General features: G+C 40.1%; 1 protein-coding gene across 4 annotated transcripts in view; it reads left to right on the top strand.

Annotated features, from left to right (window-relative positions):
- Window positions 1–18,810, top strand: part of anks1b (ankyrin repeat and sterile alpha motif domain containing 1B) — a 1,280,504-nt gene that overhangs the window by 350,879 nt on the left and 910,815 nt on the right. For all 4 annotated transcript variants that reach the window (XM_028816795.2, XM_051924626.1, XM_051924632.1 and 1 more), the window contains exon 2: window positions 5,764–5,844. In XM_028816795.2, the coding sequence (XP_028672628.2) occupies window positions 5,764–5,844 (81 nt within the window). The remainder of the gene's footprint in view (window positions 1–5,763; window positions 5,845–18,810) is intronic.

Below are 18,810 nucleotides of genomic sequence, written 5' to 3'. Positions count from 1 at the left end.
GTTAGGAGATCTCTGAGTTGTGTTTCTCATTTTTATTAAACAATGATTTTTTTTTTTCCATAAGGTTTATCCTATAATAAAAAAAAGAATTCTTTCCAAATAAACAGTAGGCTGACTGAAAAAGAAACAATTTACAAGAACAGTCACGCCAGCCTAGCAGAATGCCACTGTTCACGTGCAAATTCCAGAGATATGATTTTACACATGAGTAGTTGTAATATTATTCCAATTGTGGTTTAATTCCCTTTGGTGTTTTCACCACTTATTTAAGCTTGACTGGGGAAAGAAGGTTCATTCTGGTAGTGGTGGTGCTCATTGCTTTGAAAACCACTAGGGTGGTGTGAAGCTTTACATTCACTCTTAAAATTCACTAATGGAACCTCGGTTTGTGTGTAACATATTTAACTTATGAAAAGAACAAATTAGAACAACTGTATTTTCATGAAAGTTTATTTGATTCACTAGAAAAACACTTAACGTGTTGTGATCAGTCCAAGCAGTTAATGGTAAAGAAGGGAACCAGTGCAGAGTAGAAGACCTCTTGTCTCTTTTAGTCCAATTCTAAATAATTAGTATTGTAGCATCCACTTATATAAGACTCTTTTTAGTCTATCCGAAGCAAAAGTCTTGAGAATATAGATTATCAAGAACATTACAGGATTAACACTTTATAAAATAACATAACTGCAATTTAGGGTTCCAGGGAACTGGCAATGGGCAGAAAGCAGAAACAGCCCAGGACAGGAACACCAGTCCATTGCAAGACCACCTCACATGCACACCCACACTTACACTCATATTGGACCCATTTAGAATTGCCAAGTAACCTTTTTTGATAATGTGAGGTAACCCCAGAGACATAGGGAGATATATTCCAAATGGTCAGTGATCATCACCTGACCACCATGCTGCTCACTAAAACGTAAGTGTATTTTGTTCATTTGTATTGGCTAGGATGGAGATGCTGGATTTAGCTCTGCTGCCTCACAGCTCCTGGGACATGGCTTTGAATGTAGACCAGTCCCTGGATGTGAGCAGCTGACACATTTGTCCCAGTGCCCACATGGCATTTCCTTGTAGACTCCAGTCTTCCTATGCCCCCAAATGTTTGTGGGAAAAAAGCTCCAGGAAATGACTAGATGGGAAAAACTAAAATTAATGGAATCAGAGGAATGCTCTACGTCATCAACTAGAAAACATATTATACAAACGGTGCAAAAAATGTTGTTCAAGTAATGAATTTGTAATTTTGGACACTTCACTGAATGCCATGTGAGGCTTTTAAAGTGAAGCATTTGTGGTGTTGTGCATAGTGCCTTCATGGGGGCATCCCCTAGCAACAGTGTAACTGGTCCTAGAAACATAGTCAAAATGACAAAGCTACAAAATGGAAGCAGTCAGTTATTGTCCTACCCGCTATATCCTAACACAGGGTCACGGGGGTCCGCTGGAGCCAATCCCAGCCAACACAGGGTGCAAGGCAGGAACAAACCCTGGGCAGGATGCCAGCCCTCCGCAGGACACGCACACACACTCACACACACACCAAGCACACAATTTAGAATCGCCAATGCACCTAACCTGCATGTCTTTGGACTGTGGGAGAAAACCCAAGCAGACACGGGGATAACATGCAAACTCCATGCAGGGAGGACCCGGGAAGCGAACCTGGGTCTCCTAACTGCGAGGCAGCAGCGCTACCACTGCACCACCGTGCTGCCAAAATGGAAGCACTATATATGAAAATGCATTTAAAACATGAAAAAATGTATTTAGGTGTCCCAATTTGTAACATCTATAAGTGTTTTTCTTCATAGTGTAATGTGGCCTACGATGTGTTCCATATTGGACAGATTATGGGTCTCCCTTAGAATAGTACATATCTTTTTTTTAGGATGAACCAGGCAGGTGAGCCACTCGATTTAGCTCCTTGAAACCATGTTCATGAGATTGATTGATCAGAATTGATCAGCAAATCATGGAAGAGATGGCTATGCAGATATAGGTGATACACCAGTGAAGTAGAAGCTGGATGTTTGGACAGATCTGTCTGTCTCTGACCCTGCCAGAGGACAACACCTGGTTGCTGCCACTCACCAGGACAACTGGTTCAGAAAATGGATGAATGGATGTTAACATGGGCTGATATCATTTACTATTCAGGCACTTGCTTATCTGTTTTAACACTCTAAATAAAGAAAGTATTTTTAATTTACAAAGCAGAAGGAGAACTACTGGCTTGGCCCCATTAACCATTTTTTGCCTTATGGGTTAACCTCATGGAGCATGAGTTTTGGGCACCATTGTGCAAGTAGGTACCAAAGCCACAGATGAGTTAAATTAGAAACCGAACCTCTGCTGCCAGGCAGGCTAAACAGCCATGGCCATGAAGGACCTTTTTGGGTTTTTTCATGGCTGTGCATAACCATAGCTTTTTTAGCCAATAAAAAGTGTTTTCTGACACTGGTTTCCCTGTTTCTTTTTGGTTTACTTTTCTGTTTCTTTTTTTTTTTTCTTCCAATGGGTGCCACAGTGGTCAGCACTTTTGTCTCACAGCTCCAGAAAGCTTAGTTCAGTTCCAGGCCTGGTCACTATTATTGTGGAGTTCGCAAATTCTCCCTACATAGTGGTATGTTACTACATCCGCCCTATCCAACATCACAATTATATAAATGTTTTAGTAATTGTTGACCCTGCACTGACCTACTCCGAGTAAGTGTCAATCCGAGACATGGGTCCTATGCAGGACTGCTACAGATCTGGGGTCTGTCGCTGCTCTATCACCAAGTAAAAGACAAAGCACATTTAAGAAGCTTCTTTTTCCCCTCTTTCACAATGTGGCTTTCTAAAACTTGCACAGTATTTTTCTACTTCATCATTTTGAAGAATTGCATTCAGTCACTTCTGACTGCTCCATATCATATGCAGTCGCGAGTTTACCCTTAAACATTTAGAATGATCAATGTTTGAACTGGCAAATGCGCTGCTTTCACAGAAGCTCTTTATCTCTCACCTCACAGTTTCACTGGCAGCTGTATGATCCCTGCGCTGTAACCTCAGCAGATGGCAAACCATGTTACTCACAGTCATCCACCTCCACTGCACATATAACCAAGATTTCACAAATTGACACACATTGGAGGAGAAGCCAGCAAGCCCCGGAGAGGATAAATTGGGTATTTTAAGAAGTTTAAATCAGTTCCCCAATAAAATATTTTTTTCTCACGGTATAGGCTTAGAGGGCTTATTCATTTTATAGCTGTAATATGATGACAGTAAAGAACTAAATTAACATTCATAACCAAACATACAGTGCATAAATTACAGACAAATGGGCAGCATAATGCAGAGTAAGGTCCCAAAAGAGAGAAGTAAATTTAAGTATAAAGTACTCACAGTAAGCAACAACAACAGCAATGCAACTTCCTATCTTTTCAGGTTGTTTGGTAAGATGCACGGTGGTCTTGGTTATAAGGAGTGGAAAAGCAATGAAAACTCAAGGCACAGGTTAAATCTTTAGACAAAGTGCAAAAAAAGATGTGCTTGGTTACTCTCAAATAGTTAACCCCTTAACCGCCCTCTGCCGGATATATCCGGCACCGTTGTTTTATTGCTAACGCCATACTGCCGGAATTATCCGGCACATTTGCCTGTGGTTATATGAATGCCTGGCAAGTAGTATAACTGACGGTTTGGCGTGGGTATTATTACTACATTGCATTTCGACAAGTCTGTGGTTGTTTTGGCCGGTCATGTGACGTGATTCGCATGTGACAGCTGTGAATATGGCGAAACGTAAACTGACTTCAAGTGAGGCTTTGCAGGCGATTTTGGACAGTTCTGATCATGATTGTAGCAGTTCTGAAGAAGATTTTAGTGACAGTGATGAGCAGCAACGTGCGCTGCATGATATTGTGAATGAAGACGCATCGGATGACGGCGCTGAGTGGGTGTATCCCCAGCACCTCAGCTGGACTGCTGCCCGAGGTGAACTACCTTTTCTGCATCCGTTTGAGGCAACGTCTGGCTTTATTGTTGATGTAAACAATTACACTGCTGAGCAGTTTTATGAGCTGTTTGTGTCACCTGATTTGATCAGACATTTTGTTCATCAGACAAATCTGTATGCAGCACAGTTTATTGAGAAAAATCCCAATTTACCTCCACATTCCCGTGTTCGTGCTTGGTTTGACACTGATGAAAACGAAATGAAAAAATTCATTGGGATTTTGATGTTGATGGGAATAATCAGAAAACCAGATATTGAGATGTACTGGTCTACAGATCCTATGTATGCAACACCTATTTTTGCAGCTGTCATGACACGTAACCGATTCTCTTTGCTGCTGAAATTCTTTCATTTGAATGACAACAGAAATGAGCCAGATAAGAAAGATCCAAACCGCAACCGCTTGTTCAAGCTACGTCCTTTGATTGATCATTTATTTGAAGCATTTCAGTTGCCCTACATGCCAGGACCGTCAGTTGCAGTTGATGAAAGTTTATTGTTGTGGAAGGGCCGCTTACAGTAAAAAAGTAAAAAAACGAAAATTGTTCAGATTTCGCCTGGCGTGGGGAATATTTAGGGAGTTGGCGGTTTTAAAGGGGCTACAGGAAGAGAAGATCATCTCCAGTTATTTTTCTAAGTCCAGCGACCATGCGCACTTGTTCTGATTTCACTTTGTAGTGTCTATTATGCAACCTCATATGTTTACTGTATGGTTTGCTTAAATAAACATTTCTTTCAAACCAGTGTGGCCTTATCAGGTGGCTGTGGTTACACTGAGTATTTAGTAAAAGCAGCAACTTTAAGAGCAACTAATTAGCATTTTTTTCATAATTTTTATGTTGCTTGCATAACCGGGTTTTCTTAGTACATTGAGGGTGAGGGTGTCATGTTCTTCACAGTAGGCTTGATCCTTATGACTCCTTACAAGCTCTGCTATACTTGTGTAAAAATCATCTGCCGGAGAGCCAAATCCTTTAAACTGACTGGTTTGCAATGAAATACAGATTGTAAATGGCTGTGTGGCCTTGTGGCTAGTGAAGCCACTGGTTTGAAGTCCTACTGGTGGTCTCCCAAAACTCACCTGGGACTTGTATTATTTACCATTGCTCAAATATACATTATGTGACTGATACAGCTGAAGTGCTTTATTCTTCATAAGGTTCAGATGTTACCTGAAACTCCCATTTCCCCACTGTCATTTAATAGCTTCTTTATCTGGATTTAATGTTTGTACTGTCTCTGACTTTGCGGTGAAAGTTATTTGTCATTAAGCCGTGTCCTTCAAATAGCACACTTTCACAGAGCACCTTAGAAAACAAAAAAAACAAATACATTTCAAATTTAAAAAGTATGATACATGGCAAAAAAAAACAAGCTTCAAAGACAATATGAAGCAAAGATGAACTGATAGTAGATGAAAGCCTGTTTACAGTATGGCTGACTGTACACTAGAACAAAAGTTGATTTCCACATGCTTGCATTTCATTGTTTCCTGTCAGTTTAATTCCAAGGTGTTTGCTGGATTCTTTTCTCAGTATTTCCCTTCAAGTAATCTTGCATAGAATTATAGTAGATTTTTTTTAAACTTTTGATGCTCTGTATTCTTCCTTTGCTAGGTGACGCTATTTAAAATTCAGATTGACTGAAGGATGAAGATTCAAGCATACTGCCTGTCATCTGTATATGTTTATAGTCTTTTTAAATAAGCTTTTCTGTGCCTTTTCTCTTAATGCCTTTATTTTTTTCCTTAACAGCATGTGGCGAGGACTAAATGTGAACTGCACAGACAGCTCCGGGTACACGCCGCTGCATCACGCATCTCTGAATGGTCACAGGTAAGCATGCAGGTGAAACATCCTTCATACTCCCAGCATACGTTTAAGAAACAAACCTCCAGAGGGCAAATGCAGTAACCCTGCACATCTGGCATGCAGCTCAATGCTAACAGACGTAAAATCACTACACTTATTGAAAAGGTTACGGTCGAAGCTTGAAAAGCCAGCAAGTACGTGAAATGAAATGTTAAATAGTCTGCAGATATGAACAGCTGCCTGTGGTCTGTGAACACTTTGTACCACAGACACAACAATATAAAGCATCTGCAAGGAACTACAACTGTGTTAACTAGCCAAAGGGAGTCATGACCCACTTGTCTTGATCCACTTCTTCTGTTCTAGAGATGGCAAAGATGAGGGAGAAGGAAAACTCCTCTTACCTTGTTAGAGAAAAATTTTGACCAGCTTCCCATGAGGATTTCCATTATAAACCTGGATTCCTTTTAAAAATGCTTGTGTATCACTGGTCATTTGGTTGGAGAACATTACAAGCATTAATGAACGTCTATATTGTGTTATGGCTGATCTGGTAAACTTGAGATTGCAATCAGGAAAAAGATGGCACAAAACAGAGATTGAGCCCATCGAGGCTCTGGGTGTATGAGTGGAAGTTTTTCTTTTCACTCACAGGCCTTTTAATGGGCTACTTAGTATTAGGGTGTTGTACCGTGTTAGCCATTATGGATGTAGTGAGAAGTTAAGCAAAATGGTACCTTTTATTGACTAACTAGAAAGATTACAATATGCAAGCTTTCGAGGAAACTCAGGCCCCTTCTTCAGGCATGATGTAAAAAGATGTAAAAGATGTAATGTACTTAACTTCTCACTAATAGGCTCCTTGTAATTCTTTTGTCTGGTCTGTTAGGATATGGCTGCATACGCTATACTCTTAGGGAGACAATAGAAGGAATTTGAATGCAAACCATCAGGTGTAGAACAGGAGAATAAAGAATCACAGTAGTGCTCAGTATGAAAAGAACTATCTACTATATAATAAAACGCTACTGTCTGTGTGCGTGTGTGTGTATGTGTGTGTGTGTCCAGCCCCTCTCAGCAATCTGATTGGTCAGTTAGGCCTTGGTTATGTGACAGTAGAAGTTCTGGGCAAGAAAGTTTCAGGCATATGAGGAGCGAAAACATAGTTGCCTTCAAAGATGGGAAGCATCTGCAAGAATACAAATGATGTTTTCACAGTGAGCAACGGGGGTCTGTCTACCATTGGTGGTTGTCAAAAAGCAGATAGAAGGCAAGCAAGGTACCTCGAAATGATAGAGTCTGAAAAGCAGGATTTATGGGAACATGCTCAATAGGGAGAGTGCTAGGTGAGAGAGGTTCAGACATACGTGGTGTAATGAAACCACAAAGAGATAATAAAGAGTTGGGTCACCACTCGGTCACCCTGTATATAAACAAAAAGACAAGAGAAGGTTCTTTTGGGAGAAAACAGATTAACATCTTTTCACATGTGATTCTACAACACGACTAATTCAAGATGGTGGTGCCCATGATTTTATATGATCCTGGCGGGGGGTTGTTGGGCTGGTGGCAGACGTGGAATGGATGCCAATCTTTCATTCTGTGGCAGAAGGAAGAAAGAAGGCATTAGACAACAGCACAAACCCCTCACCAGAGCCCTTCAGCTGCATGCGCGTGACAATGGCTACTGAAGAAAGGTATGTGAGGAATGCTGAAGGTGCACGTAGTGCTGGAAATATCAAATATTTTTTAATTTATTCTATTACCTGTCTTTGACAGGCCACGTGGCTACTAAGAACATACAAAAGCATAACAAAAGAAAGCAGACCATATACCCCATCAGACTCGTTTGGTTAGCTGATCATTCAGATAGATTTTAGAAGTTGTCAGGTTTTGCACTTTTTTCCACCAGTTTATTTCAGATTTCTGTGAAAAAGACTTTACTAGCTTTACTCTTTGATATATATTCTTTTAATTTCCATTCCTGTCCTTCAAAACAGACAGAATGCTGCTTTACCAACTTTAACAGCTTTGAGTATTGGATTAGGTTCCTCTGCAGCTTGTCGGAGTAGAACATGCTCTTTTGTTGTGTGTTGTTCTCCTGTGCACAGCTTTAAGTGCTACTATATCTTTATTGTAACGTGGTAACCAGAACTGCACATTGCATTCCAGATGTGATCTCACTAGTGCATTATACATTCTGAGCATAATATCCCCTGTTTTATATTCTGCTGTTTTTACTCATAGCCTAACATTTTATTTACTTTTTAAATAGATTCTGCACATTGCCCATATGATAAGAATGTGTCAATGTAAACCACAAAATCCCTTCCCAGAGGTTGCTTCCTGTAGGTCAATGTGTTTTGTCGGCATTGAAGAGGGGGATGAGACAGAGTATAAAAGTCAGATGGAGAACATTGTTTTGTGGTACAGAAAGAATTATCTGCAGCTTGACATCAGTAAAACCGAGGAACTGGTTATTTACTTTTGTCTCTCCAAAGAGCATCTTTGTCTGGTCACTGTTTAGGGAGTGGAAGTGGAGGTGGTGCACTCCTACAAGAATGTGGAGGTTCATATCCGTGACAAACTATGCTGGTCTCAGGACACAGAGGAGCTGTACTATATAAGAAAGGGCAGAGCAGACTCCTTTTCTCTTAGAAGACAGTGTGAATTTAATGTGGGTAGTCACATTCTTAACATATTCTACAACTCTTTGATGGCCAGTGTGATTTCCTTCACTGTGATGTATTGAGCTGTTAACATCACTTCAGGAGATGCCCACGGAATCAACAAGTTGATTAAGAAGATGGGCTCAGTCATGGGATGCACACTTGACCCACTGGAGGTAGTGGCTATGGAGAGAATGGAAACAAAACTGATAGTCATTACAAGTAATGCTGCCTATCCTCTCTCTACAACACACTAACACAGAGTACATTTACTGGACCTCCTCTATACCTGTAGCCTCATTAGCCAAGTAAGAAGATTTCTTCAATTTTTGTAGTTCTTGTGGGTGTTTGAGGAGGTTGTTGTTGTTCTTTGTTATAATATTTATTGAGCTTCTGTAAAAATCTAAATTTTCCTCTTGGAACAAATAAACACTCAACATTTGTAAAGCAGATACAAACAAAAGCCAGACCTCTGCTCGGAAGATCATACAATTTAACATCTCCATTTAGAAGTTTGAAAATAATGACTTTTATAAATTTGCGTTCAGTACAAAACTCGAGTTTTTTAAAGTTCACAGTTTTCACATGCATTACTTACATTAGGTAAACTCTAATTCTTAAGAAACTTAGCATTTAAGAACTTATTAAATAAGCTGGATGTCTTTTTTTGTTGGTAGCAGGTACTTATTGTTAAATTCCTACTTTGAATGTTAAGCTCATCATGTTCAGTTTATGAGTTGATGGGATGACCTTGGGTCTAACAACATTTGTATGAAGGAAGAAACTCTTTGTATTCAACCAAGACAACTAAAAATTACCCTATAGTTGGTTTCTTAAATCTTGCATTGACCAGATCAGATGGTGATATTGCATTCTTTGCATATTCCACAATGGAGTAGGTAAATAAGAGTCATGAATAAATGTTTAAGGGTAATTAATATATTTTAAGTTCATTGAATTTTATGATTATATTGGGCTAGTCACCTTTTTTTAGAAATGTTTATTGCATTTATAAGTTAATAGTTTATGGGGCTGTTTTGGCAAGAATAAAATGTTGAAATATACACCACTGTAAGAGATCTGTTACTCTGAAGTACAGATCGGCCTTTACACATTAATGTTCTCCCTGGAGCTCAATTCCATTTTTTGCACTTATATGTGACACAGATCCAGTCTCTTTATAGAAGAATGGGAAAAAAAAGAAAAAAAAAACACATGGAGTCTCACCAACTCTGATCAGATTAAGACAACTTTTGTCTGTGCCAATAAAAGTAATACAGACATATGCAACTTGAATTTGCCCTGCATTTGAATGCTTGAATTAGAATTGTCTGGAAATGTTTGAACTTTAAAGACTTGAAGCTGAAATTCACTCAAAACCTGTTCAACTTTAAAGACTACCAAGGGTACGTTATACATAAATGTTAATAAAAATCAGTCAATTTTTTCTATCTATCTATCTATCTATCTATCTATCTATCTATCTATCTATCTATCTATCTATCTATCTATCTATCTATCTATCTATCTATCTATCTATCTATCTATCTATCTATCTATCTATCTATCTATCTATCTATCTATCATTTCCAGTTGTTTGTCCAGTTCTGAAGATTGTCCAAGTCTTTTTGTACCAATGTTTTCATCCTCCTTGGTATATTATCCTTCAAATTTTAGTGTTTTCTGCCAATTTCACAAATTTGCCACCTATACCAGAATCAAAGTCCTTAATATAAATTAGGAAATGCTTTTTCTTCTTATCTTTACTCTATGTTTCCAAATAAATATAAAATAAAGATCGCTTGATATTGGATTGAATTTTCAGAAGCATCAGTTATCACTATAAGATTTTTTATTTTCCTGGTATTCTGTATACCAGCAAGTAACATCAATATTTAATAAAATCTAAACTCTCAAGTTGAAAAAAATGACAAATGTAATTTTCAATGTTTGAAGCAAATAAAAAATAGGAAAAGTCTAAAGCTAGAAGCACCAGAAAAAAAATCTTAAAATAAGAAACAGAAATGGTTGCTCTATTGAAAAATATATGTTTGAGGGAGTGTCAGATGTGGAAATGCATGGGTGGGTTAAAGATGGTAATGAATAGCTAAAAGTCTCCCACAGCCCACTGAGCACCTCACAACTGCCTGGCACTCCTTTTTAAACAGATTTGCTGCTGCCTTTCCTGACAGATGGCTGATAGCTGTTAATTAAAAAAAATCTGTAAATCTTGCTTGAAGATGAGACAGGCAACCTCATAACACATTACGCTTTTGTTGTAAATATTAAGAAGAGGTAATTAATTAATTTGTGCAAGTTCTAAACACTACCTCAGCAATGGACTTAATCCTAGTCCAGCTAACAGCAGTGCCTACGCCTTAATGGCACTAGCAGCAGGAGTTACAAGTTACAGTAGGTTTCTGCTCTAAATGAGTAATTTGGGTTATTTATAAGACCACCTTCATAAGACCCTCACATATGCACAAAAACTGAAGAATGCCTATTTTCAGTCGGGCTGAGAAAGTGACTTCTGTGACATTTAATGCCTCCCTTGCTTGTATTTAGGGAAATAATTCTTCAATTCCCAAAGCAGTGTTTTGGAGGATGTTCTCTTTAAGCAAAGGAGTACTGATGTAGTGTTTGAGCTTCTTGTATAATAAAATCAAGACAGGGGATTTAGGATAAACAAGTCTACAAATGGATACAAGCATCTGCAGGTCAAATCTTTGGCAATAAGCATTGTAATAATTTATGCTGTTGGCTCGATTACAAGAATAGTTACCAGATGTCCGTCCACTATTTAATCTGTTGTGTAACTTAGTGGTTCAGGATTGAATATGAATATGTTTGTGTTCTTTTGCATAGTAGTAAAAACTGAGCAGATTGATTACCTTGATCACTGGCCAATAAAAAGGCGGTGGAATGAGCTGAAGTATTTCAGGGATGCCATAGTGGATGTAAACAGTAACTCACACGACTTCAGCATCTGGATGGAGTCTGGTTAGGTGCCGGATGCCCAGACAGCGGCTTAACAATAGCCTATTTTGTTTTGGCCTGCAAAATGGTATAGATTAGCGTGTCAAGTCCATTACACAGGGTTTTTGGTGTTGTTCATAGCAACATTGCTTTCAAATTTGTGCTTTGTGATTAATAGCACATTAAATGACTTGACAGTTCAATGCTTTTCACACTACATTGTACAGTATACTATTATAACTATAAAGTACCTGGTCTTTCAAGTGTGTATAAAATAACTGATTGTATTTTTTGCTGTAAGAAGCACATTTTTTTCTTAATGTGTAGATTTGCATGTTGTATCTTTTCACATAGGATATTTATTTGAAGCCTTGACATAATGAAATTTGATTATTTCTAATTGTAGTTCAGATATATTACCAAAATATAAAGTGGTCTAGAAAAGTATGAAAAACACATTTACATCTGAGCTTATTGTTTGCTGGGCCTTTTTGATTAGACTAGTCTGAGATGCCTCTTGTCAATAGGTGGAGTGTATAGTAAAGCATGCAGTCAGCTGAGATGTTAACCTTCCAAATGCATTCACTTTCAAAATCCGTCAAGCAAAGTCCATGGTCGAGAGTCTATTGATTCTGAGGATGAGTGGTCCTTATCCCTTCATTTCAACCACAGATCTTCATCAGGTTGATGTCAGCATTATTTCAGTTTTGAGAGTCATGATGCAATCAGATAATAGCATTCATTGCTGTGTCCTCAATGGTGGCACCATAGCTATGGCCCAGATGGTTCACTAGACAGCGAGGTTTGGGAAGGATAATAGCAGTAGATGAGGTTGCACCTCCCTCATTTTTTATGCCTCCCCAATGTTTCTTAGAAAGGGTTGATTTAGTTGAGATGAGGTTTGCCTACTCATTGCATTTCCAATATAGCCTCACTAAGTACCTTCTAGTGCATCATGGTGAGTTTTCCTGTTGCCAGGAGCAAACTGGCTGCAGCAAGTTTGGCATGGGAACCTGGAAAAAGGCTTTGATGGTACTGTTGCCCTGGATTGTTTCAGTATACTCAAGAAAAACTTGGCACTTTGCTAGCTGATGGGACTCCCAGCTCCTGTACCGGACTATTTGTTTCTGGCCACTAGTTGCTTGCCCTCAGTGGATATCCTGTAGAAACCAATCTGTCACTGAACTCAACTGCACAGCAGTTTCAGTATTCTCCATAAAAAGGAATTACACACCATATATACAAAACTATTCACAATGATTAACCTTTCACTAAATAATAACATTGGAATCCACATTACTAACCGAGAGTGCTAAACCAGATGGACGCAGGGACATCCGGCAATGGGCCGTGGCCGCAAAAGACGTACTGCGCAGGCGCCCCACAAATCTCTCCCCCACCGCAAACAACGGGAACCGGATGGAATGCAACGTAAAATTAAGAAATGAGGCATCACGCACACATAAAAGGAGTCAGACCACAGAAAAAAGGAGTCACCAAGCCCCTAGCACACAAAAAAAAGAAGCCGCGAGCACCACACAAAGCCCATTGGACACGAAACAGGACAGACTACGGCCATAGCACACGAAAAGTACACAAAAACGATGATTCAGACCCTCGACCACAGTAAAATAAATAACAAATGACACACAAAGCCCCATTTCTAAATGAACCGTCCGTATTAAACATACGTCATCTCAACACGTTCACACTATGCAGCATAGGTGGATCTCATTACAATAAGGCACTATTAACCGTTCAACCGCAGAAAAGGCTCCATATTAACAGTGAGTGCGATCCTCCTTATTACTTATCCATATTTATCACGCTCAGGAACAAACAAGTCATAAATTCACGATCACGGGTACAAAACGATACGGCTCGAGTAACGGGACCAAACACACGAACCCGCATGAAAAAAAACAATACACGTCGGCTCCAATGCGCTTCTGAAACTCTGGAAGAAAAAATGTCTCGGCTCCAAAAACGCAAAGCTCAACTAACACAGTTACAGAAACGAACCCAAATGGACAGACACACTGAACGTGGACGCATGCAGCGCGCGTCTCACAGTACTGCATCGAAACAGGCACGGCTTCAAAACGAAACACCTCCCATCTCAGACATACAGAAACGGCAGCGAGGGGACAAAATAAATAAACGCAGACGTCTACACCGCGCATCTCAAATGCCGGAAAACAAGCAGGCAAGGCTCCAAAAAGAGAAAGCTCAACTGACCGACATACAAAAACGGGCAAGGCTCAATACAAACAATGCACGCCGTAAACTACAACGGGCTTCTCACACAGTACAGGCAAATCGATTACACCTCCAAAACAACACGTCCCAAATAATGGACATACAACGACGCGACTCTCAAACGGCACAAGCAAAACATACACGTCACAGACATCAACGATAGACACCTGCTAAACGATTGCGCCAGTTAGCTGACAACGCGTTCAATAATGAGTCCACTATTCAGGAAAATTCATTGGGATTAATGAATGTCATTTGCAATCATTGTCATTCACTTAACTTCCCTGAAGAAACAACTGGCAATACAAGTAATGAATTTACACGTTGTTATCAAAAGGGTCAAATTACACTGCCTCCTTTACATTCATATCCTGAATATCTACAGAAGCTTCTAACTAACGATGTACCTGAAAGTGAAATCTTTATGAACTGCATTAGATCCTACAAATCGGTATCCACTATGAACATTAACAGTGGCACTGCACATGACATCCGTCTTGCAAAACTGTTCATTATTGATGAATGTACAATGGCATTCACTCACTTACTCAACACCATTCATAAACTTCTACAAACGTTTATGAATAATAATATTCCCTTTGGAGGAAAGGTACTTTTATTAGGAGGAGATTTTAGACAGTGCTCAGCTATTGTTCCACATTCCATGCGCTCAGCTATTGTTCAGTGCACCTTAAAATACGCAGACAATTGGCATTGCTTTCAAAAGATACAGTTAGTACAAAACATGCGATGTCCAGATCCAGATCATAACAATTGGTTATTACAACTGGGAGATGGTACACTCACCAATACAGATAGACTTCACCCAGATATTATTACAATTCCTCAAGCCTTTATCTGCGCCGACTTAGTTACAGACAGATCTGGAACAACAATCTCATTAGACCAAATGCCCCTTTTAACACAACGCACTATATTATGTCCAAAAAATATTACTGTGGAAAACATAAATACCCAAGTCATTGCATTACTTCCTGGAGAGACACAACTCTTTCTAAGCTCTGACAAACTTGACTCTGATCACGACAATAACCATCTTCATTGACCTTACAAGTTCTGACCTGGAATTACCTTTTACACTTAAACGGCGTGTACAAAGAAATTTTCCAATAAACCTTTACACTGTGCCACACACTTTATTGTTTGCTTTCTATTTGCATCATCTACACCTTCACACTATTCTATATCTCATTCATACATCACGCTCTTTGTCATTCCCAACACCAGGGGTTGGCGAGCGAAGCGAGCAGGGGGCGGAGCCCCCTAGTATTTCACTATTACAGTAGCACTAAACCAGAACATTTAACAGCCTTGAAAAACCTGAACAAGCTTATGGGATATATACTTTAAAAATTAGAGGTACTTATTGAGTTCTTTGTACTATAATGATGAGGATGATTACTAAAGCAATAAACTTCATTATCCAGTGATACATGGACTGCATAATTGCACACTGATATTTTGTGATGAATTTTCTTGCATCAATGCACTTTCTCTACTCTGCACCCTTTAATTTACAGTTCCATAGATCGTTGTAGGGGCGGCACGGTGGCGCAGTGGGTAGCACTGCTGCTTTGCAGTTGGGAGACCTGGGGACCTGGGTTCGCTTCCCGGGTCCTCCCTGCGTGGAGTTTGCATGTTCTCCCCATGTCTGTGTAGGTTTCCTCCCACAGTCCAAACACATGCTGGTTAGGTGGATTGGCAATTCTAAATTGGCCCTAGTGTGTGTGGGTGTGTTTGTGTGTGTCCTGCGGTTGGTTAGCACCCTGCTCGGGATTTGTTCCTGCCTTGTGCCCTGTGTTGGCTGGGATTGGCTCCAGCAGACCCCTGTGACCCTGTGTTCGGATTCATTGGGTTGGAAAATGGATGGATGGATAGGTCGTTGTAAATGCAGTTGTTCAATCTCCTGCTAATCAACTGCATTGTACTGGACAGAAATATCATTTTATTAGATGAAGAATATATTGGTATATTTCTGATTTGTTTATGTGCTATGAATGTGGGTGACACTTTATTTGTGAGCATGCAAGTCTTAAACTTGACGTTAAGTAATTTAAATATTTACTTTAAGGTTGAACATGTTTTTTATCCATTCCAGCCCATGTATGTGTCATAACGGATTCTAAGTACTTTCATCTCAACATGTGCCCTCCATATGGGATGTGTTAGTATATAATGTCTTCTTTCTGTATGGCACTTTGCTTAATTTGTCACAAAAGTAGGTATTTTAACAACTTGGCTAACCAGTAATTGCAACCATTCTATTAGAAATTGTGGGTTATATGTAAATGGTATCACATCAAATGGTGTTACATGCAGCTGAACTTGCCAAAGACTCAAAGTTATTTTGGGATAGCACTGACTGTCGTGGCCATGCAAGCTTTTAGCTTTATATATTATAAGAGGCGTTTGCCAGAATGCATGGCATTAAGCAGTACTTAGGAACCACCGTATGCAAAACCAAGGAGGACTGTCATGGACTTCTAGATTGTCTATTTCCCTCTAGAATTGCAATATAGCACAAGCCAGCTTTCAGCAGGCCTTATTCCACTCTTAGCTGAGATTTGATTCTTTGCCCCTGGGCCCCAACACCTTTCTTAAAGTTCATCCTTATATAACAAAGACTGAAAAAAAAACTTGTGCAGCATGTTTGTCGTAGCAGAAACTGCTCACCATGACAATATAAAGCTGAGGGAAAAAGAGGAAGAAATAAACAAGGCAAATGATCATTGTTCTCAAAATACTGGCTTCTCAGCCTGTCAAATTGGGAATTTTGTCCGCAGGGTTCAAAATGAATGCCAACTTTTGGTGGGACATTGGTGTATAAAGAGGCTGGACAGGAATGGGTGAAACTGTATGCTGAGGGGCAGAAGTATCATCATAGTTCATCTGAAAATTCTTCGTCTGGTTTAGGGAAAGGAAAACAGGAGTTGTTAAAGATTGTGTTGCACCGTCATCTTTTCCCATCTCTCTCACCTACTCAAAACTAGCCAACTGCTCACCTCAAACCCACATCACAACTACATTATGACATTTCTCATATTCAAAGATTTTTCTTCACTGCCCAAAATAAATCATTGCCACACCATACCATTTTTCTTCTCCTCCTCTGATCTAAGTGAAAGTTGTCTTACTCCATTCTAGATTCCAACTCATGTGACTAAGGAGGAGAGGCTTCTTTTAAAAATAGGATCAGGCATTCTTCCAGAACATTGTAAACGCTGTAAGAGGGAAGCTGTAGGGAAGATGCTCCCTAAGTGCTTGAGCAGTCCCAGAGGTCCTCAACAGAGCTGCCTATTCATCCCTATAATAATTCACTCTGGTGCTGCCACCAAGTGCACTGGGGGAATGTGTTGCCCCAGGAGGCAGCCCTTTACTGCCCCTCAATTACACCAGCCTCTTGACCACCACCCATCCTGGCCATCTATTCAAATATTAGATGATGTTTCAGTATTCATGATTGTGCTGTTTTGGTGGTTTGTTACATGTCATTTTGTGTTTATGATTTTCACTTTACTGTCAAAAGTAGCAATTATGAGTTGATGTTGTTAGGCCCGAGGTGATTCCATCTGTATGGAGGAAGAAACACTTTGTATTCAGCCTAGCCCACTAAAAAATACCCATAGTTGGTTTCTTATTGGAAATACTCTGTGACATCTTGCATTGACCAGATCAGATGGTGATATTGCATTCCTTGCATATAGGGATGCACCGATACCGAAACGGGTATCTGGTATCGGCCTCGATACCACATTTTCTAAAGTACTCGTACTCGTTAAAAGTCCCCCGATACCGGGGACCGATACCATGGTCTGAGAAATGTCTATGTTTGAGCGGCGTGTAAGGGGTTAATCACAGGCGCCGACTGCCCGCCCCCAGGCCCCGGCTGCAGCTCAGAGCGGGGAGAAGGCGAGGCGAGACATGTCAGCCGTGTGGAACTATTTCAAAGTGAATGAAGACGACAAAACAAAGGCGGACTGCAAATTGTGCTCAGCGAAATTGTCCAGAGGAGGCTCAAAAGGTAGCGCATTTAACACAAGTAATTTAATCAAGCACCTAAAATCCCAACACGACAACGAGTACAAAGAGTTTACCCACGCTTCTAAACCAACACAACCCACGCTGCAGCAAACTCTTGCAAGACGAGAGAAAATGTCCAGAGACAATCCACGTGCTGTGAAAATAACACAGGCAATTATCGAGTACATTGCATTGAGTGACCAGCCACTCTCGGAGGTAGAAAATGTGGGATTCCTGCGTCTCCTCCATGTTCTGGAGCCCAGATATGATGTCCCAAGCCGCCGCTACATGACTGACACGGAGCTGCCTAAACTACACGACTCCGTGAAAAAACATATCCACAGCCTACTGCAAGCCTCCTCTGCGTTTAGTTTCACCACGGATATTTGGACAAGCAGTGTTAGCCCCGTGTCGCTAATTAGCCTAACCTCCCAGTGGATAGACGAGAGTTTCTTGTTTTTTTTTGTTAAGTTATATGACTAAAGCTGTTACCTGTAAATTTAAATCATGTTTTTATTAAGTACTCGGTATCGGCAAGTACTTGGTATCGGCGAGTACTGAAATGCAAGTACTCGTACTCGTACTCGTTTTCCAAAAAAGTGGTATCGATGCATCCCTACTTGCATATTCTGCTGGTGATGCTTCCACTCTCTCTCTCTAGTTGTCCTCCCTCAGATGGCAAAGATGAGTCATGAATCCAAATTGCTGGAATCAGAGCCACCATTTCTACCTCTTAACTGTAGAACATCTCCATTAGCCAGTTTCAGATCTGTCTTTTTTGCCATGATGATGCTTTTCCAGCACAGATTCCCTCTTTCTAGCCTTGCTGCGTGCATTGGTTGTTCAGTTTGCTCCCTTCATAAGCAATCTTGGATGATCCCCCAATTGTTGCTGGTATAGAATTTCTCAGAATGGCACTCCCATTCTCTCTCATACTGTCCTCCCGTAGATGATAGAGGTGAGATGTAAATACGGGTCACTGGAATCAGAATTTTCAGTTTTATCACTTAACTAAAGCCATTAGCCTGTTGGATATTTGACTCTT

This window comes from Erpetoichthys calabaricus, chromosome 1, assembly GCF_900747795.2.
Source record: "Erpetoichthys calabaricus chromosome 1, fErpCal1.3, whole genome shotgun sequence".
Taxonomy (NCBI): domain Eukaryota; kingdom Metazoa; phylum Chordata; class Cladistia; order Polypteriformes; family Polypteridae; genus Erpetoichthys; species Erpetoichthys calabaricus.
This window is presented reverse-complemented; position numbering and strand designations above follow the sequence as displayed.